Below are 23,618 nucleotides of genomic sequence, written 5' to 3'. Positions count from 1 at the left end.
CATTTCGAATATCACGATAAAGGTACATTTTTCGGGAGGCCTTTGGAAATATTTGAGAGGCCAAGCCCGCGTATACGGTTTCCGCCCTCCGGTCACCATCGCACGCATTCAAGTAATATTATTGTGTAGGTAGGTCGACATGACATGCGTACACACCATCAAATTATATATTATGTATATATACGTACAGTGTTGTGTCATCGGTTAGGCGCGGGCGGAGGATAAAAAATAAATACATTTCGAGCAAACCGTATTATAGTCGCACATGATGCATCCATTGTAAAACCCTGTCAAGGCTACACCGACTGTTTGTGGGTGTGTGCAGTACCTACACACGTATAATGTATAATATATGTATACATATAGCCTCACATATATGTATATACAGTGTATAATAATATGTTATGGCATTGACGATAACCGTCACGCACGCACACGGTGTATATCATACAATATGTATATATATGCGTTATAATACACGTACGTAATAATAATATATATATATATATATAAACGCTAAAATAAAACCAAGACGAACTAGGTTAATCAATAGGCGCGCGCGCGCCGTGCGGTGACATCGGGACGACGGTGGCCATCGATGGTCGCACGGCTCGCGGTCCATCGATGGTTGCGCGGCCCGCACATCGATAGTGGCGCTTGACGCCGTGGTTGCGGGGTCGAACGCGCTCACGGCGGCAACGCCAGCGCGCGTGACGCCGCCGCAGCCGCGCTAAAAATATACAATCGCGCCTTGGACGAGGCGTTTCGGTACCGCGCGCGCACATCGATCATTTGCCGCCGCCGCGCTACCGTTTTCGCCGTCGACGGCGCGGCCGCCGCTTGCAGTGCGACGACGAGTTGTGTGCATAATAATAATAATAATAATAATAATATCTATAGCCGGCGAAAGAGAATCAGACACGGCTCGAAGATACGAGCCGAATTCGAGAAGACCCGCTGCGTCGACTGGTGGACACATACGCTGACAAACGGAAATCGGCGCGCCGGACGGGCGATTGGCGGCGGTGCAACAGGAGACGACGGCGGCGGGAAACGGACATGTTATGCGGCCCGGTAGTCGGGTCGGCGGTGCAGCAGGCGAGTGTTCGTCTTCTTCGTCGTTAATAACGTCATGTACGCGTCATCGTCTGCCGACAAGTACGGCACCGGCAGGACCGCGACCGCCAAGACGTACCATCACCATCACCTCCATCACCTGCACCACCACCACGTCGGCACGTCGTCGTCGTCTTCGTCGTCGTATGCGTTGTCGTCCGAGCTGAGCGCCGACCGGCGGTCCAGGGCATACAGCAGCGCGCCCAGACAGGTGACGCCGGTCCGGTCAACCGCGGCCGCGTCGTCCCGGTTGACGGACATCAACGGCAACATCCGGTCACTGAGCCTGAGCAAGAGCCTGTCGCCGGCTTCGTCGTACTCTGCGGCCAACGGAGGTGGATCGGCGACACTAGGTTCTGGTCGTGGAGAATTTGGTGGAAAGACCGCCGGTTCAGCCACACTGCTGCAGCTAGGCAACGACAATAAACGGTATGACGCAACGAAAAAACGTTTGGACGCGTTCTACAACAGCAGATCGCCGTCGTCGTTGCTGAACAAATCGTACAATTACAAAGCTGGCAACTTGTCCTACTTTGAAAAGTACAACAAACAGCAGCAGCAAGACTCTCCTCCACCCAGCGAACCATTACAGCAATCCAGATATGTCAACATGAACAGAACAAATTACGGCGCTATCACGGATAACGGAGCGCTGCACCCGGAATCGTCTTCGTCGGCGTACAGGTCGGTGTCCGATTCGAAAAAGGGGGTGGTCGGCATCCGGAACATAGGAAACACGTGCTACATGAACTCTGTGCTGCAGTGCCTGAGCAACACCAAGAGCCTGACGGACAGCGTACTGGACGACGTGGACGGGGCTGACGGCAAGTTGATCCGGGTGTATCGAGATCTCTTGTCCCGAATCTGGACCGCCGCCGACAGCCATCCGGTGGACACCACCGCGTTCAAGTCGGCATTCCAGCGGCTGTCCCCGCGATTTGCCGGCTACGAGCAGCAAGATGCCCAGGAGTTCTTGCGACTGTTGCTCGACCGACTGCATATGGACGTTAACAGGGTGAAGGTCAAGCCCCGGGCCATGCCGGACGTGGACGAAACGCTCAAGGACAACGCGCTGGCTGCTGAGTTCTGGCAGAGGTACCTGGTCACGGACAACAGTACCGTGGTCGACCTATTCGCCGGACAGCTCAAGTCCACGCTTGAGTGTTCCTCGTGTGGCCACAAGAGTATCACGTTTGAGGTATATGAGTTCTATGTATATTGTATATGGGTATTAGATACACCAGGGTTGTTGTCTGGTGCGCTCTATAATTTTATTAAAATATATTATATTAAGACTATAGTGCAGCTACGATGTAATTAAATTGTATATTTAAAAAAAATTGACCCCAATCCGAGCGCGCGAGATTAAAAATACGCTATACGCGAGTACACATTCCTCTGGCAACCGGCCCGGGCCGCCGGCGCCAAGTTACGTAACGTAATGACCGTATGATATAGCATTTTTTTTTTCTTTTTTTCTTTTTTGATACTCCACAGCGTTGCCGGTTTAACTGAGAACTGGGACGCCTTAACCTCCTCCTCCACCCACACTCGCGAAAGGTATTTCTAGTCCATCCTGCCGCAAAGGAATGTCTTATACAAAAATCTGGACTCCGGATAATTTATACTAATAATCGTTGTTCCACGTTTACCGTACAGGTGTTTTGGGATGTGTCGCTGCCACTGCCGTCCAGCGGCTCGACTAACATAGTGTCCATCAACGACCTGCTGCACAATTTCACGCAGGAAGAGGTGTTGGACTTCCGCGAGCGGCCCCGATGCAGCGTTTGCAAGGTGGACAGGAAGATGTTCAAATCGTACCGGTTTCAACGATTGCCCAGGTACCTAGTGCTGCACCTGAAGCGTTTCCAGGGAACGCAGTCATACAAGAAGATCACGTCGCTGGTGGCGTTCCCGTCCGTGTCTCTGGACATGAGCCCATACGTGTCCGGCACAGCCCGGAGCATACAGCCGCACGCCTGCAAGTACAACCTGTACGCGGTGTCCAACCACACGGGCACGCCGATCGCGGGACACTATACCGCCATGTGCAAGCACCCAGTCACCGGCGACTGGAACTTCTTCAACGACAGCTCCGTATCACGGATCACGTCGTCCGCGAAACTCATAAGCAACGAGGCGTATATACTGTTTTACGAGGCCGCGAATTATTAATTAGCCGATGAAATCAGGTTTATGAATTGTTATATTTTTATTTAATTTTTTTTGATATCCGTCCATAGATCGAGGGTTTACATGAAACTATACATAATAATATATATCATTATGTATACCAATAAGTACCGAAATCATATTATTATAACTGCTGTCGCGTACGACGTTTCAACTTTGTACGACACTTTGAAATACCTCTACTGTCTACACTATACTCGCATATAATATATATATATATATATTATATATACATGATATAGAGTATATAATAATATAAAATTATTATTGACCTATGCGTAATTGGTGGCAGCAGTACTTAAGTGCACGACTAGTCAAATACATATATCGGGGAATGTGGTGGGAGGGGGACACGAGAGGGGAAAGGTTTACCAAGGTTTTATTATAATAGGTAACTATGTATTTATAGATATAGCTAATAACCATATAGGTAAAATAGGTGTACCGTGTACAACACACGTTTTATTATCACGTTAGACTATACATTAAAACCTAACGTGATACATTATAATGTATTATATTACATTAGTACTATACATAGTACATTATAATGTAAATGCATAAAAATGCACGAGTACATACCTACCATACATAAGTAATGTAGGTATTGTATAATCAGGGTACAGCCAAGATAAAATATGTGACGTTTATGTTTTGCGAACCACCAATTTCGGTCGAGTATAGTATGTTTATTGTTGCAATTATAGGATTGAATTTCTGGGGGGATAAGGGGGGCTATAGACTATAGTCCCAAAAAACACTAATCCAAGCAATTGAATAATAAAATATACATAAACAATTTCCCATAAATTTTTTAAAAGTATAATTTTTTTGTTATGATGGAAGGGAGGAGGGCAGCTCCATTAGTTGCGCTAATAATATTGTTACGGTATTGTATGGGAATCGTAATAATCCTCGTATGATTCATGAGCTCAGTTAGTTATGCACCTACTAATTAAAATAAATCAATAATCCTATATATTAACATTGGTAAAACGATGGTTTAAAAAATAGTAATTGTAGATCAGTGGTTGATTGATAGGTTTGATAGGTACTATATGATATAATGTATCACATTATCAATGATCAAAATTGAATTTCCAATTGGTAAATTGTAATAAAATAAAATTGTGAACCTAAAATGTTTGCATCTTTACGAATTGATCATTATACAATTATTTATTTTTTGTCTTAACATTTATTTTCTAGGGACATTTGACTATAATATAGTTAATATTCTGCTGATGTTTTTTTAATACCTAGCTTAAAAAGTCATATAGGCATGTCTTTTACCTAAAATTCATTATTTAGAAATCTTTTACTGTACATTCTACCTAGCCAGTGGCATGGTGAACTAAAAATTTTCCAGAGGCAAGTTACAAATATCCCAAGTATTTATGCATAATAATGTATTAATATAATATAACAAATTATATCTCAGATCGTTATTGACTACCTATTGAGAATATCATATTAAATTTACTAGGGGACCCACTGGCTACCACCCATCCCTCTTTAAGAAAAATTTCAGAGGACGTTCGCTACACTACTGTATCTAGCCTCTGACATTTAATACTATTTTATAATGTTATTAAAATGTTAACAAATATTATTTTTTTCTTCTTCACTTATACCTACATTTTCAAAAATACATTAAGGTACAATTAATAAAGCCTATAAAATGGTAAAGGCTAAATTTTATTTTATTTTTATTTTTACCCATAACTTACAATTTGTTTAATTTTTTCCTGTGTACTTATTTCTAAATTAACAACAAATTTAATTTTGTTCTGCTTGGATAAAATGATTAATATTATTGGCAATTTATAAGATATAATAAGATATCTGTTAAACTTTACATAGGGTTACCTTAGTTTATACGAATACAATATGTAATAAGTAAAATGTATATATATAATATTATATTGACAGTTTTATTTATACAATTTTATCAAAAGTTAACTTTGTTTTGCACTAATTAAAAGTTTTTCCTACAATTTATGTAAAAAGTTATAATTATTAATGGAGACTTACTACTTTTATCATATTAGTGTCTTTAATTGTGTACATATGATTTATAAACATTTGTTATTTTTCTTGTTCCTTAGTAACTTATTAAAACAGTTTATTTATTGTTGATTGTTGATTATTATATTATTTATGGAACAAATAAATTATATTTTTAATCAATTGTGGCTGAAATATGAATTATATATGAGTATATAAATTATTAAGTGTAAATAAATTATATAATTAACAATAATAATTAAACATTATAGAAGTACAAGTACAATTTAATACAATAACAACAATATCACGTATCTGTAAATTTATCTAGAATCATATATTTTGATATCAAATTATTGTTAATTTCCTTGGGGTTATTTGTTTGATTAAATTTATTGGTTATAAATTAAAATTTGTCTTGAATTGTATTAAACATATCTCATTTTTGAATAGTTTTAAATAAGGTCCGTGAAAAATACTAAAAATGGTAAGTAACATATAACATGGTAGTCATTAGTGCAGTGCTCGAAATGGACCGGAACGGCGTTCTGGTTTGTAATATAAACTTTACGTCCGTTCTGGTTGGTGAAAATTAAAATTTAAGAGTTCCGGTTCGTAAAAATCGACAGTATCACAATCTAGAGGATTAAAATTATAAAATTATAAAATTCCTTTTCAACAAAATATAATATACTTAATATAGGGAGAAGTTGAATTTTTTGGTTTTTGGTGCAACTTTAAAACAAATGACCGTAGGTACATGAAATTTTGACAGAATGTTAATTAGCATTTTCTATACACCATAACATTTTTCAAATATTTTGTTTTATTTTGAGCTGTTTACAGACATTTCCAGTTTTCATTTATCTATAAATATCAATAAAATTGTATTTCTTGGTAAAAAATCGTGAAAATTTAATGCAAGGCTCCTGATATATTGCTAGTTGCTACAATAGCAGTTGAAAAATATAAAAAATACATTGGCACAATTTTTTTTTATTTTTATTTTCAACTTTTATAGCTAAGGATTGAAAATTTAAGACAAGGTTCCACGTAAATAGGTTATATATAAATAACTTTATTCACAATAATATCATCAAATATACATGGTAATGTCATAGGCTGACTGAATGTTTTCGTTTAGAATCATTTTTCTTATACAGTGATATTATATCATTGAATTCAAATTTAACATCATTCATTACAGTGATCCACTTGTAACCTACTATACAGCAGAGCGACATTCACTTACCCACCTTTTTTTAAGCTTAAAGTTACTCCGCATATTAATTTTATGAGCGTTCCAGTTTGTAAAGTTTTCATTTTGAGCACTGCGTTAGTGCATATGGTAAATACTTTTTTTTTTATCAAATTATTATAATATTTATTTTTACTTTGATAAATATAAACCAAAATAGTTTTAGATTAAAAAAATATATTTGACATTTTGCTACATATATAAAATACAGAACTTTATAAACTAAATTGATGTAATAAGCCAATCAGATTTTCATGTATTAATCATTATTCATTAAGTTATAACTTATAATTTAAAATATTGTGTTATTTAATGAATTTCACATAAGGTCGTGCTGAGCATATTTTGTTGTCATAGGAACGATTGTGAATTTGGGATCCATAGCAAGAGGTTTTCGCAATTCTATAGCAGCATGGGTTAATTGTAGTGCACAATCTGGATGAGTACCACCTGGTAAATTGCTGCATTCTAGTTCCAATAAGTCAGCAATACTGGTTAATAAGTCATTGAAGCTGTAGGCGATTGCAGCCTTTCGAATTCGATTTAATTCCTAAACAAAAATTTATTGAAAACAAATAAAATGTATTTTAACTGTAACTTTTGAATTACCTTATAAAAGCTTGGAATTTTATCTGGCATCTTTCTTGCTTGTCTTAAAATTTTTTGAATATCTGCTTGAAGACCGGCTTCTTTGATCCACACCAATTGTGACTGGTTATAACTACGTTTATCAGGAGTTTTACTTGGTTGTGTTTCATCTACATCTATAATGTTAAGTAAAATATGAATTATAATAGTAAGTATATGATTACATAAGATATTTACCTGATTTGTTTAGTTCTGTTGGTGATAATGTAAGATTTCGAATATCGCCTAACCAAGGAATAGCATTTGTACCAGGTTCAAGAATAATTAACATTAAATTTGATTTTTTTTTATTGTCTGCCCAACTAACCAATAAACCATACCAATTAGAGCTTAACTGACAAACAGCTGTCATGTTTTCAATCTATAAATATTTGCATTTATTATTTTAAGCTATTCAAGGCATAATAATTTATATATTAACAAAAAGGTTTTTACTTTTAAAGCTCCATGTAATAATACACAAAAAGATGGAGTTTTTGTAAATGCTTCATTAGTCTCTGAGCATTCATCTAAAATGCGTTGAGGTAAAACAAGATGACGTGATAAAGTTGCTGGGCATTCTACTTTTGAAGACTCTAGAAATCCAATTATACTTAGTTCACTTGAAATGCAACAAGTCATTATTTCAAAATCTGCAGCTTTTGTATAAGACTAAAATAGTCAAATAAATTAAAAAATGAAATGGTAAAAAAAATATTGTTATATTACCATTGGAGGGGGAATCAAATGAACATCTGACTTTAAATTACCACATCGTAACACTGCACTATAAGGTACATATGTTTCTTTAGCAATTTTTTCAAACACTTTTGCAACAGATGATGGAGTTAAAGGCAATTCAGGTGAAGTTATATATCCAAGACCATTTGGAAGTTTGTTTGAGTCATAATTATTTTTGTAAAGCGATGACACTTGTTCTAGGGGAACAACTATTAATTTTCCAGGAAATAGAAATGGAGTCATGTCTGGTTTCCGAAGACCTTCATAACAGTTTCCATCAGTAATCATAATAACCTAAAAAAAAATTATTTTAAGTATTCAAATTATTAAAATATTACACACAGTAGAACCTTATTAATCTGGATTAATTGGGGGTCTCTAGGTGTCCGAATTAATACAAGTTTAGACTAAACAAAATAACCTATGAAATGAGCTGAGGTAAATATTTAAACACTCTGTTCAATAAAAAAAAAACATATATTATTGATTTAAGAAATAAAAATGTTATTTAGTAAACTACATAATATAATGCAACAGTTATTGAGACATACACAATACAAAATAACTAGTTATTCAGATTATTATTTTGATATTACTAATAATATGTATTATTAAACGGTTGTCTGGATTAAACAAAGTCTAGACTAATGAGGTTCTACTGTAGTTTCAACCATAATGTATGTCTTACTTGACAGGTTACCGAGTTAGACCACTCACTATGAACTAAATAATTAATAGTCTGTATTACAGGTGGATAACATGTGTTAGTTCTGAACTCCAACTGTGTTATTTTTGCTTTAATCAAGTCATAATCACGGGTAAATGAACACAGTACATCACAAGTGGATGAAAATGTAACCTGTAACACAACATATTAGGTAATAAGTAATATAATAGGTAGTAAATAGTAATAACTAATAGGTATAATTTAATGTTTATAGTAATAAATATAACCAATAAAAAATAAATAGACACCTATACAATAGTATGAAAAAGATATTGGTATAGTAAATCACTAAGTATATAAAATATTTTTTTAATAACGTCGGTCTATAATTTAAATATTTAATCACACTACCTATTAGCAAGACAATTACTAATGACATAATATTAAAAAAGTATAATTTAAACAGCCTTTAGTAATATTTCAAATGAACATTTTTGGTGCAATTTCATTATCCCAAATTAATACTCACAACCGCCACAAACTCTAGTCTTGAGTGTACAGCTAAATAGTCCAAAAGAACATTGACACCGTGTGTGGCCAACTGTAGCAGCGTAAAGGACTCTTTGGTATCTTTGATTTTAATGTCTCTGAGCATGGAAACAGACAGATCAATGGCTATAACGGTAGCCATCTTCTAGGTCGATCGCTGTTTCTATAAAAGCATACCTAGCCTAATCGTTATTTCAAGGGTTGCATTAAACACAAAATTTCGTTTGACAGCGACAATGGAAAACGAATATTTTTTTTAACAAGGAACGTTTTACTACTTTTGTTTACAAAACGGCTATTACAATATCTTGTAGTAACAAAACCAAAGTACATAAACTACCAAGTACCAACTACCTGTACTATCGCTATCGCTAGTAACTAAAGTACTAAAGTAGTTACAATGTTACATACATAATACTATTTAATATTTATTTATTTTATTTTTATAGAATTAATTTCTTATCACGTGCACACACGCAAAAATATGTTATCGCGTTATTTGTTATCACCTTATCATTGGCAGTTCAGTTCATTCAGTTTGTCTATCTGTTTGCTTATAGATTCCTCGGCTTGTGCTCGCGTTGGTCACACTGCTCGTTTTTGAAACGGCCACGACCGCGCGCACAGTACGGCGTACAAACTACACTACACCGCCGCCGCACCGGTCAACGCCACCGGGTATAGCAACGCTCCCATGTCATTACCGTTACTACTTTTTTTTTACCATGGTCCCTCACACCGACACGTTCTTTGGAACGTAAACAAAACTCAAACCAGTCCGAGACACAACTCGTTGTGCGGCTGTTGTTGTTTGCTGTGGTGCGTATCTCACGTGTGTGCTGCTCGAATTTTCTCTTTTGGTCGGTAGTTTTGTTTAGTTTTGTGTCGTCGGTTTTATTTTTAAAATAACTAATATGATTTTTGTAACAATCGTGGTTGATCCGTTGAGTTTTTCCGTTTTCAAATGTTTAACCGCGCGTTTTTAAATCATATACAGTTACCGTTTAATTGTCCACCTGCTCGTCGATCGGTGGATATAATATAATAATATTAGTTTGTTCTTGTTTTTTTTTTGTTTGTGTTTTCGATGTTTCTTAAATAATAAGAATCCGAGCGACGCCCGAAGACAATTTTGAGACGGTGAGTTTTTCAGTGTTTGCTTTTTGCATCGTTAGATGATATTTAGATCAATATGATTTAACGAACGACTATTCTAAAAGTAATATAGGTAGGTATATAAGGTATATTTACTATTGATATTTGATTTTGACGTGAACCGCGTTTGTACCTTCCATCGGTTGACTAGTCTAGAAGTTAATCGCAATAATGAGAATTAGAGACTCATAATTAGTCATTACTCATTGGAGAGTATGTATATAGCGGGAATATAACTTTTATAGTTTTATAACAATTACTTTCCAGCACGTAGTTATTTCTATTTCATAGTATTGATATTGTGATATTTGTTTTTAACCGTATTTTTTGGAAAAAGATATAACCAAAATGTATTTGTGTAAAGCCAGAGAAGATGATAAAGCATACTTGCCTTGGTACTTATAATTCAAAAATAAACGATTTTTTTTAATATCAAATTAACTATTTCAATATGTATAATATGACACAATGTATAATATAATAACTGCATAGTAGGTACACATAATATACATAATATAGAAAAAGAAATTGATATTCGATATTTGAATGCAGTTTGAAAGTTAAATTAAACTCCCGATTCGGATAAAATGTTTTGTACGATGATTTATCAATATCCGTTTCCGATTGAAATATTTACGCTTTAATCAATATTTAGTGTTGTTCAAACCTATTAAACCGGAAATAGCCGTATCTTATTGGTGATTAGAGTCGCTCTAATATATTTTGTTGAAACCTAGGCATTGACGCGTATTTTTTACAATATTTATGCTTAGGTATTAATTATATTGTAGGTATATACATAAAAAATTGTTTGTTTCTAACAACATTTTAATGGATTTATTGTATTTATCGTATTGTATTTCATCAAAAATGTTGATAAGCTTAGTGTTAAAATATATTTTTAGGTACTATATGTAAGTACCTGCTTATTTATTTATCGAGTTACACAAACATTAATTGTATAATTGACTATTGTGAAGTTAGCAGTTTTTGATTAAACATTAGTACCTACATTAGCTACCTATTCAAATCAAAATAAATTAACAATATTGGTTAATTTAGGTACCAAATGTAACCTATAAAGGTTAAAGTTTCGGTTAAAAAGACGCTACATCCGCATGTGTTGTCTCTTATCTCCATATATTATATATCTGATTATATACGCGGACCATGGTAAATCTATGTAACGGATACTTACTTTAGTTTATGTATAATTAATATTATTATAGCCAATTTACATATCATTGAATTTGTAGAGGAAAATTTAAACTGGGCCCATGCAGTTTTTTTCTACAAATATTTATTTTAAAACGAGTTCTATAAATTTGAAAAAATGAATTAGTTAAGCTGGTGCATATCAGAATATGGCAGCGCACTGTTTGTTTTCTCTCTCTGGCCAAGACAGATAGACAAAATGCATTTATGCTGCAGAATCTTTTTTTTGTTTTTGAGTTATCTAAGGGCCATATTTACAATGTCCGGTAAAGTGTCGGTTAACGCTAACCGACTGATAACAGATTTTATTACCGGCAGAATTCGGCCGGTTATTAAGTGTCGGTTAACTTTAACCGGACATTGTAAGAACAGCCCTTAGAGTAAAATAACCCATTGCGAAAACGATAGAGAATAATATTTTTGAGGGTATGACATCGATTTGTCTAAATATTGTCTCAAAAAACAATTATTTAAATTTACAAACATTTTTTTTTATTTTGAAAATCTAATACAAAGTCAAATAATAATGAAATATAAAACCGATACATCATACCCTCAAAAATATTATTTTCAATAATTTTTGTAATTAGTGATTTTACCGTAAGATTATTCAAAAATCATAAAAATTATTATAGGTGAAAGCGTTTTTATCTACCTATATGTTTCGTGTGGATCTGAGAGAGAAAACAAATATTGCGCTGACATCGCAGTAAGCAAGTCATTTTAAAATATAAATATGAAAAAAAACTCTACTCCAAAGGGTACCACGCGGCTCGTCAAATCTCGTCAAATGCGTTCCTGCAGTGAGCTATGAGTCTAGCAATCCCGACTTTCTTAAGTAAGAATTAAGATACGTGTCGTGGCTCAGCTCATCCAATTGTCCGGTACAGCCCGGCCCGCGAACCGAGACTATACACATGCATGCTGCCATGCTGGAATAGTTATAGTAATTAGTAGTTATAGTAATAATAATAACATTATTATAATGTATTACAAAGCCGCTGGCTTAACTCGCAATTTGATCATATTTAATATCAACGGTCAACATGAGTTACCTAACTAATTTTCCATATAAACAATAATACATTTAACAAACTTACTAAAAAACAATTTATATAATTACCTATACAATTTCATTTTTTTTTATCAGATACCTATATCAGTATTTGTATATAAATGGTCACATGAACTTATAAAAAATTAGAGAGGCCTGTATACAATTTTTAAATCATACTATTGTACAATTGTTATTTCTAATGAAAACACTTAGGGAATTCCCTAGGTAGGTATATGATAATATAAACAATTTGTACCTAGCCATTGATAGTTTTTACCTATTTTTATTTAATTTATAATCTTGATTTTTTAGGTTAAAACTAAAAACTACTTATGAATTTATTTTAGAATTTGTATTTTTCAAGTTGAGTAAAAATATTCCATGCATAAACTATACACAAATATACACATAAACTATCAATTATTGTCATATTTAAGTTCCTACATTTATTATATAATATTTCATACATACTTGACAAGGACGTTTTCTATTTTGATTTGTTATTTATTCAAAGTACACCGGCAAACTTTAATATTACATACTTACCTATATTCGTTTAATTGATTTATTTCATAAATATCGTGATAGAAAATGTTATAGTGTTGTACAGGCGCCTGGTACAGTGATACATAATTTTTGAATTACCAGGAAAATATGTCATATATCAATTTATTAATCCAAAATATTGAATAATTATTATCCTGGTTATTAAAAATTAATACTTATGATGCAGGCCACCATTATAGATACATATAGGCTATATTTTCCTTAATATTCATTATTTTTTTTTTGTAAACTGGAAACTCTTATAATTATTTATTAATATATTATTATAATACATATAAAAAAATTAAAGAACTTCAAACTAAATAGTATAATGTGTTAAAAATGTTTTATTGTATCTAACCATTCGTTAGTTTGGTACCTGTTATTGTATTATAGTTTTTATACGAGAAGAATCATAACATCGTTTAGTTTGGGATTTGAAGAACTGCGTCTATTGTATTAATATAGTCTCCAGAGTCTCGGCGCCATTTCGATGGACAAAACTACACTGGTGTCCAGAAAGTTGGCGCCGTTGATGAAATCTAGGTACGCACCCTCTAGTGGCACCTATATATATTATATACCTACATATACGTATATATGTCCAAGTGTCCGACGTGTACAATAAATGCATGTATAGTAAATATATTTTTCAACATAAAAATACGGGTGAATAATAATCTCTCAGGGAAATCTCGACATTGCAAATTAACAACTGGTTTAAAATATACGAAGAGAGAAAAAAATTATAAACAAAATGTCAGTTAAATCGTCGGGCTCCACGGGGTCTAAGACTGGCGGCCGGAAAAGGCGTGGTTGTGGATCACCCACTGGAACCAGTTCAATATAATAATATTTTTATAAATGTTGGTTTGCTTCTCCTTAACCTATCTATTCCACTTTTGTATAACCCTTGCTTCATGGATTGATATTGTTTATTTTATAATTGCATCTGATCTTGCCGCTCTGCGCGGTATGTTCGTGTTTAAATTTAATTATAACACTATTTCCTATTTTCCTATACGTAATTGGCGACCTCTCTTTCCCCGCGATCAGTTTTGATTTTATTAAAAATTATCTTGAAAATTATTATAGATTGATGAAGTATGAGGCAGATATAGGTAAATAACAAAATATATAATATATAACTTTAAAATTAAATTGGTTATTTCCTTATCATTCATGTTATTTTAATCTTTGTTAACTTTCGAATTTGCTTGGTAGTAGTAAATTATCTTTAAATAAAAAAAAATAGTTTCATATTATTGTAATTAATAATAATCATAGAGTAATTTATAAATAAAAATGTATTTGTATAAATTGCAGACTTACCAGGTTTAACAGTAAGGTATATAATATCCCGATGTAGAGAAGATATCTTTCCACATCGTGGTATATATTAATAATTTATTTATAAATATAAATTTATTAGACTTTGCATAGTAGATTATATTTTGTAATATTATCAATGAATACTATTTTTCTTATGCATTTAAATTTTAAACCTATTTAACTATGCATGTATCGAGTTTTATCAATCTAGATAAATTTGTCTATAGATAATCCGCTTTTTTCGGATTATAATTATTTAAAAAAAGAAAAAGTTTCTAATTTAAAGTTTCAATAAACAATAATTAACGCAATTAAAATGTAGGTATGTCAATTTAATATATTTAAAAAAAATATTTGGTAATAAATATTTTTTTCTTGGCAATCAGTAATTATTACTAAATATGATTATGATGTAGGTATATACCCTCGTATAGTATACCCACTTTGAACGTTTTGAGTTTTTACAATTTAATGATTAAATTATAAAAATAGTTATTATTTATAAAATCTTAGAATATTAAAATGTTGTTAACTAAGATTGGTTTTAAATTTGAAAAAATAAACAACAACTACAGATTTAAGAACTACAGTTAGAAAATGTAATTGTTTTCCTTTATACATTGATAACATTTTTATATTGATTTCCATACTCGAATATTTAAATAATAAATTTAAATTGTAATAGTTAAATGCGAGAGCTGGTTGTACATTACAGTAATGCATCTGGAGTTTATTTTAGTCGTATATTATAAATTATAATTAACTATAAAAGTATAAAACAACATTAATATAATTTGTATAGTGGAACTATTATTGTGTACAAATTTAAAAATATTAAGAAATGCTCTTGTTGATTTTGTGAAACTTGTCAAGTAACGAATACATCAATCATTTAATGGGTATAATATACATATTTAATTTATTCATTATTTCATTATTCTAATAATTATTTAATTTGTCTTATAGTTAATCTAGTCATAAAAAACAGACAATGTAATAAATGTAATTATACATTATACAATTTTAAATGTAGGAAGTATACTTTTTAAATTTAAGCCATATCTGCATAAGTGTATCATGTAATATATACAAAATTAATATTATATTATATTTAAAAAAATTTTGAACGAGTGCGTTTTCGAGTAGGTACCTTCTAATATATATTTCCATATTTACCTAACCAATTTTAAAATATTTAAATTAATATTGTTTAAACTAGAGTTGAAACTTAAAAAAAAAACTAAATTGTATGTAATTTTTTTTACCGCATTAATATACATAATATGACATCAAGCTTTCAAGTGTCTTATATAGTAGTGATTAACATTCGGGTTGGTCAGTAACCTTAATAATCCTTCTCTAATCCGTCTGATGCATTAAACAAACGAATATGTAATCAAATAATTATAGCGTGGGATTACTCTGTCAAAAATGATCTAAAACATTAGTGTATGGGTACGTTGATAATACTTAGGTATACCTTTAGCTGAAATTATATATTTATACTTAAATGTAATTTATTTTCCCTTACTTTTTTTTTATTAAAGAAAAAAAATATTTTTATAATCTGTACAGGATGGTATAATAAGTAAATTTGATGATTATAGGTATAATTACTAATTAGATTAATAACATTTATGGTTAGGTTCCTAACCAAGTATAACTTAGTAGGAACGCTCTCAGCAGCGCCACACACAACAAGACAAAACCTAACTTAAATACTTCGGTACAATATTATCAATAGGATTTTAGCGCATTATTTGTATTATCTTTTTACCAACGAGCTATGTAGTAATATATACCGAACCAAATTTGGGAGCACATGAGTTATGCCCCGTAAATAAGGTATGCACGAAATTTTGGGACGCAATTCGTGTATTTTAATCAAGGGTTCTTATGAGGACGTTACATTGAAATTTGTTGTCTCCGTCTTACAAGTGCGTAACATAATAATATACTCATAACACGTTTTTAATTAAAATATAATAAAAAGTCCATAAGATTGCTAGATCTTACCTTTAAATTTGATAAGAGGTAAATTCACTTTAACTTTGAAACTAACGGAGCTAAACGTGTTCTGCTGATCGTACAATTTGCTGTTATGCACTTGTAAGACGGAGACAACAAATATCGGTGTAACGTCCTCTCAAACAACTAACAATGAAATAAATAATAAATATAATATCATAAGTCAATCAAAGATTTGTAATCTAATGTATATATTATACTAATATATACAGGGTATAATGCCATGCCAACCTAAATTCGTCCAATTTGTCGAAAAACAAAATGGCTTGTATTTCGCAGCATAGGACTCAGTTTGAACACTGTTCAGAATTTATATTCTGTATTACTGATCTGAATAGAAATCGCACGCACTCTTGGGATTTACATTGGACACCGCGTAACAGGAAGACTTGACAGATGAAGTAACTTGTTCTAATCAATATTTTTAATTTTTTTTTATATTTATGTTATAGTCACTTGCGTTACTCGTATAATACAAAAATAATATTTTATTTTTATTACTGGAAATAAAAAAAATTTAATTTGATTTAAATATTTTTGGAAAAATTTAAAATAACCAATTTGTAAATTTGATTAAAAGAAAAATGTTGATGGTAAAAACATTTATCTATCTTATTTATTATAAGTAGTTTATTTTTTAAATTATCAATATTTTTTTGAGTAAATTAATTTATAACGTAATAACTTTTTTAAAAATATTATTTTTTGGAATTTCTTGACATGAATATATTTCTTAAAATATATACTAACCATATAATTTTCACAACTTTTGGCATACGTTTAAGTATTATCATTTTTATTTTTATTTTTGTCAGGTCTCCCTGTTACACCCTGTACTAGTATGTTACGGATAGTTCTTAGAGAGAAAACAAATAAGATAATATTATAATCCTCTTAAGATAATATAATATGCTAACTACTTCTATTATATTTGTCGAGTATTGAACAATTAACAGAATATTATTTTTATTATTTAATATTATTATTTGAACTTTAAGTTTTCTATTAAATAGATCAATAATTTTTCATTCTTGTTTACGAAATTGTTCAAATATGATGGAACTTATTCAACTTATAAGGAAAATGAAATAAAAATATAGGTAGCATTATAAAAGTTATAAGTTATAACATACTTAAACGTCTCAAACAATTATAATTTTAATAAGTTAGTACATTGCCATTAATTTTTATTAGAACTTCAATTGTTGTAATTTGTGCGTTGTTACTGTCTAACTAACTATGACATAATTGTTTTTGTTGCCTTCACCAACTTACAATCTACAATTTAAAAAATATAATATTATAGATAATAGCTTATAAAGATAGTTTCTCTATACATCCAAATCTAAGGATAATATCTTATCTCCAAAATAATAAGCTCCATAATTTCTTTAACCGGCTTATTATGATGTAAGAAGTCATTTTAATGTATGATTCATATTAAATAAAACAATGAATCATATGCTTAGAAGGGTTGTCGCGTGACTTTTGATTTGCACCAAATGACTAATAATGACTGGCGGACGGTATTCCTGGGCATAAGTCGACCTACTAATTTAGGGTCACGGATGAGTATACCTACTATAGTCATACCTATTGGCTTTCAACGGGGAAAACTAAATAGCGTAATTTGATTCCTTTTAGGGTAAAATATTTTTCAGAAGTAATTCTGTGTTTTAATTTTTACATGTGAAATAAATAGGCACATAACACATAATATTATATATATAACATATGAAATAATACAATGTACACAAGATCTTTAAAATGTATTTCTGCTTGGTACATTAGCGAAACACGTGATTTGAGTTCCTTGCTTTTAATTTTTTATGTCAATACTAAATAAATATACAGTAATTATAATTTGTTTGTAATTAAATTCTTTATAAAGAACACTTCTATTCTGTATAACATTTCTTGACTGTTTAGTTTGTATAGACATTTATAAAAAAAATTGCATGTATTTTTAAATAAGTATTGATTTAGTAATTGTATTTGTTAACGCCGCCAAAAAAATTTATTGGATATTTGGACATGAAAGATTTATTTCTAAGTACTCACATTTTCCTCAGCAATATGGTTACCATCAATTCAGAAATAAATTAATAGTTGATTTTGAAAGTGTTAGAAATCTAAATGTATATTAGGGTAACTGACCAACTAGCTAGGTTAAACATTTGAACGTCATATAAGAATATATTTTTAGAATTCAGCCGTTTAGCCATATCTGTTCATTCATATTAATTTTTATTTTATATCATAAATTAGGATTTAGTAGGGGTAATAAAAACGATAGCTCCGAACCTGTTGGGTCAACTTTGTGTCGTCTTAGCGTACTAGCAATACATACAGTAAAAATGGTAAAACGTGTCATAAAAAAATTCTAAACCGGTTTGTTGAGAAGCAAAAACTGCCCGCGGGTCGATTGCTTTTTACAGGTCTGCTGATCTCTGATACTTCCAACGTACACACTATAGCCTCTAAAGCTTCCATGTAGGTACCAATTAGATAATTTATCCAAAGACTATGCATCTAAAATCCTTGAAGAACATGTTATTGTCATTAAGTAATCATCGATCAGACTTCCAACAATATCACTGAAATACACGTGCTTAATGGACAACATTTTGTTGCGAATAAAAGTTATAAAAAAAGTATATTTATTCCACGATATTAAAATAAACTATAAAGATATAGAAAAATGAATTTCATTAGCGAATTACTTGATTGCAATCTATGACCCTGTTCCTGTATATATCGACACCAATAACAACAAAATTACCTTCTATAGTTAACTAACACGCTTTTAACATTTTAATTACACTATTAAATGTTATGATAATATGATTATTTAGATTTGTGCGTTAATATATTGATAAAAAATAGCGAAACAATAATACTAAAAGTGTGAAGGTTAGGTTTCAGTTATATAACATTATTTTCATTTGGTCATAATATTATTAAATTATATTGATACATTTTTTTCTTTTATTTATTCATATTTCATTTAACTATAATTTGTACTATTTATTATTATACAACTATTTATAACATCATTCAATAATTTCAACCTATCACTATATCTTGCAAAAACCTATAAGATACTTTGGAACATTTTTTGCTTGATATTGGAAAATTAGAAATTATACAGTTAAGTAATAATGAGTTAAAACTAACAAAAAATAGTTTTCAATACACCTAACATTTAAAATAAGTAATTACTATTTACAAGATCCAATTTTTTTTTTTCAATAAAACTAAAAACAGGTACTTTAACTAACTTTTAACAACATATGAACCGTTAATTAAGGTCTATATATTATGTTGGCGTATAAATTACCACGATTTTAACTGGTCCATAGTTATTTCCTACGGAACCGGTTTCGTTGCTGTAGGTTCACAAACACGAGTTCTTTAAAAATAAGTACTAATGTCTGTTATCGTTATGGTACACCTCTGCACACTAAAAAATAAAAGGTTTCTAGCAGGATTTTTGTCTCCTAATACCGGACAACAGTTGCTGTGCATAATTTGTCACTATTATAAATGGTTGATAAATATCAAAAATTGAGTCCAAATTTGAAGCTCAATTATATTATTTTGGTTATAATTCACATGAGTTTGATATAATTTTTAAGATAAAAATAATTTTTTACGTACGTACGTTTCGGATAATGATGAGACTACATTATTGTTTTATTTTAAATTCTAACTTATACCTAAACAAAAGTTTAATATAGCAAAAAACAATGAAAATTATTGTTTGTTAGGAATTACTTATTATGTACCCCTACCTAAAAGTAGAAGATTATTTATTTCAAATCAGCTGTTTAATATTTATCATATAAATACAGATTATTAATTAGTTATTTCTAACTGTGTGTGATTTTCATATACAAACGATTAAATTTTAATTATATATATTTCCAATATTTTAGTCTACTATTTGAAAATAATAAGACGTTTATGGCGTACGTTGCACAAGTACCCTAAAGTTAATACCAACATGAATCTTGACACTTCACAGTTCAACAATCTAGCTGGGGGATTCTATTGTTCATCACTCTATTTTTGTACGTTCCTTATATTAAAGTTTTTTTGTGATCCTTTCAATAGAGTATAGAGATTCTCTTATGCACGTTGTTTATTTTTTATTTTTGTGCACCCGACAACAATGGTCCTCCATTATTCGGCCCGTTCTACACGATTCTTCGTTCATTAACTATTATAGTTAGTTGCTATCCTCAGAAGACTAGATACTTTTTTCTATTCGCACCTGTTTTGATTTTTCACGCATGCTCATCCGTATAGTATATTAGTATATATCATGTTTGTCGGGTATTCTATATTATGCATAGGAAATGATTTCACTTTATATAATATATATATATACAATATTATATGTATATATAAAATGTATGAGATATATACGTATACGTACCTAAATTATTTTTATATTTGAAAATAGGCTTTAAAAATTATAAATACTTATTTCCAACAATATTTTTATAATTTTCATGTATATTATAGTATTACATGTAAGATAATATTTGCTTTACGTATTAACACCAGTTATTTATAAATATTTGTAAATCCTTATTTTATTTTATTCATTTTGAACAATTGTATTTAAAAAACTTATTTAAGTAAATATAATAAATATTATAGTGTTTATTTATGTTTACGATTTTCTAAAAAAAAATTTTGAAATGATTATTAGTAAAAATGAATCTACAACCGACATTTTGCTGTCAATAAAGTTCTATAAAACTGTTTTATTGTAAAAAGAAAATCATAATTATAATTTTATATCATGTAAAAATACTTTAATTTTATTTAAAGAACGTGTGAATATGTGATTGTAAATATGACTTAATATTGAATGAATATTTACATGTTTTGTAATATTTAATTTATTGGTAACTGATAGATGGATAACTAATAAATCATAACATAAGTAATATATATAACATGTTTTGTATTGCCTATTAGATATTATACAATAAATTAATATTATGTTGGTACAAACATTACAAACGTAAAGCTATAAAATATTTTTGTTAAATAGGGTTAATTTTTACTAAATTTAATGTAGGTACCTATGAAACAACTAATAACTGACAACTTAAATTTTAGTTTCACAGAATATTTTGTCTTATCATTCTTCTATATTTTTTTGTACCAACTAAACAACGTTCCATTTCATTTGTAGTAGATTTTGGCACACATATACGATGACGCAAATGCGTTGCCAGACTTCCATTTATTTTTTAAATGGTTTTCTTTATTTTTACACTGTTTGTTGAACTTTTGAATACCATTCTTGTAGAAGTTTTTTAAATGCTTATTCATGTGTATTTTTCTTTGTAAATTACATTCAAAATCAGAATTTAAAGCTTACCTATATAAGTACTACATTTGTGCAGGTAAGATATTCATTACCTAGTTAACTACGAATAATGTATATTTTGTTACTTGTTAGTACCTAGTATTATTGTACCGTGTCCTACTGAACTTGAAATTGTGTCCATACATTAGAGTATTAGACGATCTAATTGTTTCATTTGCTAAACACTGCATTAATTTGTGACTGTGTAAATAATTTTTCTTTACTATGTTTGTGCGTTGAAAATTATATTATAACAAATATTGTCAAAAGAAAAATAAATTATATTTTATTTTTGAATCTTCGAATAACTTAATATCATTATATTATAACCGTATTAAATATTTTTAGCATCCATACCTATACTATTTTAAGTACTATGACACGTTTCGCTCCTTAACTGGAGTCAAAACATAATTTATTATATCTTTTTTTTTTAATCGTGGTGTCCCCTCGATGGTGGTATTAATGTATTATCTACCTTTTTGTACACCTGCCTGTTACTTTATCCACAACTCATTCTTTTGTGACGTACATTCGGCTCAACTGATGATTTGTAAGGATAATATTTTTGAAAGAGAAAATGTCGGTTCTCAGCTGCTTAGTGCGCAATACGTGATACGATATTTATGGATCACTAGTATTTTTAAGCAGTTCAATATAAATATCATGGCTACACAAAATAAACTTTACGATCTTAGTCATAAACTGACGAATGTATTCTATTTGTGGTTACTCATAATAATGACAATTTTTTAGACTATTATTTTGTCGTTTTTTTAATGTGGCTATATTATTATTGTTACTGTTTGTCGTTATCTTACTGCCTGGACAAAAATATTGAGGGTTTAAAAAGTAGCATGTCACCATCGAACAATACCTAATTGCGCGAAATACAAAGCTCTATTTTAGGTGTGTGTGTGTGAATGAAGTGAACTCTCATTGCGCTCACAGACTTTATTGTTACGAAATGATATTGCGCTTTGGATCAGTAAGAATTTTTGATAACTGTTTTGTTGTTGTAGACTATAGTATAGTAGTATAGTTATTTAAAATTATAAAAACAAGACATTTTTCATCAACATTCAAAAATATATATTATTTATTTTTTTTTTAATTGATCGTAAAGCCCGGCAACTATGGCCATTAACTGTTTTTGTTTTTTGTTTTTTAGGGGAAGAAATTGTAGGTTTAGAAAACACGTGTGTTTTTGGTTTAGCAGATTTTTTTATTGGGCATCCGTAGGTATCTGCCATATGTCCGGGTGGGGGATGGCGGCACTTCTCTCCGGACACCGTGACTTGCCCGAAGAAAAATGCCACTCGTGGCCGAGGTTTTGAACCAGCGTCGGTGCGCGACGCAACTCGGCCACCCCGTCCTCCAATATATATTATTATATTATATAGGTTGGAAATTTTTACACATTTATTATTATTAAACATTCTATATTACATTCTAATAGTATGTAATAATAATAAAAATAATATATAATTTGGTTAAAGATTTATAAAAAGGGGCAATTTAATAATAATTATTTATATATTTTTATTTTATATTTATGCGTTTAATAATGATATTACCGATAATATAGGTAACATATGTATTATTTATTGAAATAAATTATTAAATAATTTTAATATTTATATAGGTACCTATTTTTACAGAAGTCTTACAAAAAATAAACTAGAATCGATTAAAAAAGAATTTACAGTAACATTTTTAACTATAGAGTATAAAGTAT

General features: G+C 30.8%; 3 protein-coding genes across 4 annotated transcripts in view; 2 read left to right on the top strand and 1 right to left on the bottom strand.

Moving 5' to 3' along the window:
* The first annotated feature begins 555 nt into the window (after positions 1–555).
* Positions 556–5,626, top strand: LOC132938137 (ubiquitin carboxyl-terminal hydrolase 2). The gene is made up of 2 exons (XM_061004819.1): positions 556–2,314; positions 2,776–5,626. Exons 1-2 carry the CDS (start codon positions 1,133–1,135, stop codon positions 3,289–3,291), a joined length of 1,698 nt encoding a protein of 565 aa, XP_060860802.1. The 5' UTR covers positions 556–1,132; the 3' UTR covers positions 3,292–5,626.
* Positions 5,627–6,731: 1,105 nt separating this feature from the next.
* Positions 6,732–9,616, bottom strand: LOC132938138 (integrator complex subunit 14). Its single transcript, XM_061004820.1, has 7 exons — positions 9,139–9,616; positions 8,631–8,801; positions 7,931–8,236; positions 7,658–7,873; positions 7,400–7,583; positions 7,184–7,338; positions 6,732–7,124 (listed from the first exon to the last, which is right to left on the bottom strand). Exons 1-7 carry the CDS (start codon positions 9,298–9,300, stop codon positions 6,894–6,896), a joined length of 1,425 nt encoding a protein of 474 aa, XP_060860803.1. The 5' UTR covers positions 9,301–9,616; the 3' UTR covers positions 6,732–6,893.
* A 217-nt stretch (positions 9,617–9,833) lies between these two features.
* The window catches only part of LOC132938986 (semaphorin-1A-like), a 64,704-nt gene continuing 50,919 nt past the window's right edge, over positions 9,834–23,618 (top strand). Inside the window, exon 1 of one of the 2 annotated variants that reach the window (XM_061005970.1) lies at positions 9,834–10,298. The gene's annotated coding sequence lies outside the window, so the exon portion shown is untranslated. The remainder of the gene's footprint in view (positions 10,299–23,618) is intronic. The other variant, XM_061005969.1, reaches the window with a different exon arrangement.

The sequence above is a fragment of the Metopolophium dirhodum genome, chromosome 2, assembly GCF_019925205.1.
Source record: "Metopolophium dirhodum isolate CAU chromosome 2, ASM1992520v1, whole genome shotgun sequence".
Taxonomy (NCBI): domain Eukaryota; kingdom Metazoa; phylum Arthropoda; class Insecta; order Hemiptera; family Aphididae; genus Metopolophium; species Metopolophium dirhodum.
This window is presented reverse-complemented; position numbering and strand designations above follow the sequence as displayed.

Bases quoted from the DNA above. Each gene is read 5' to 3' on its own strand.
- LOC132938137 (XM_061004819.1), top strand. From the start codon at position 1,133: ATGTACGCGTCATCGTCTGCCGACAAGTACGGCACCGGCAGGACCGCG. The intron at 2,315-2,775 runs GTATATGAGTTC...TTTACCGTACAG, and splicing joins ACAAGAGTATCACGTTTGAG to GTGTTTTGGGATGTGTCGCT.
- LOC132938138 (XM_061004820.1), bottom strand. From the start codon at position 9,300: ATGGCTACCGTTATAGCCATTGATCTGTCTGTTTCCATGCTCAGAGAC. The intron at 7,874-7,930 runs GTAATATAACAA...TGACTATTTTAG, and splicing joins ATTTGATTCCCCCTCCAATG to TCTTATACAAAAGCTGCAGA. The intron at 7,339-7,399 runs GTAAATATCTTA...TTAACATTATAG, and splicing joins AACAGAACTAAACAAATCAG to ATGTAGATGAAACACAACCA.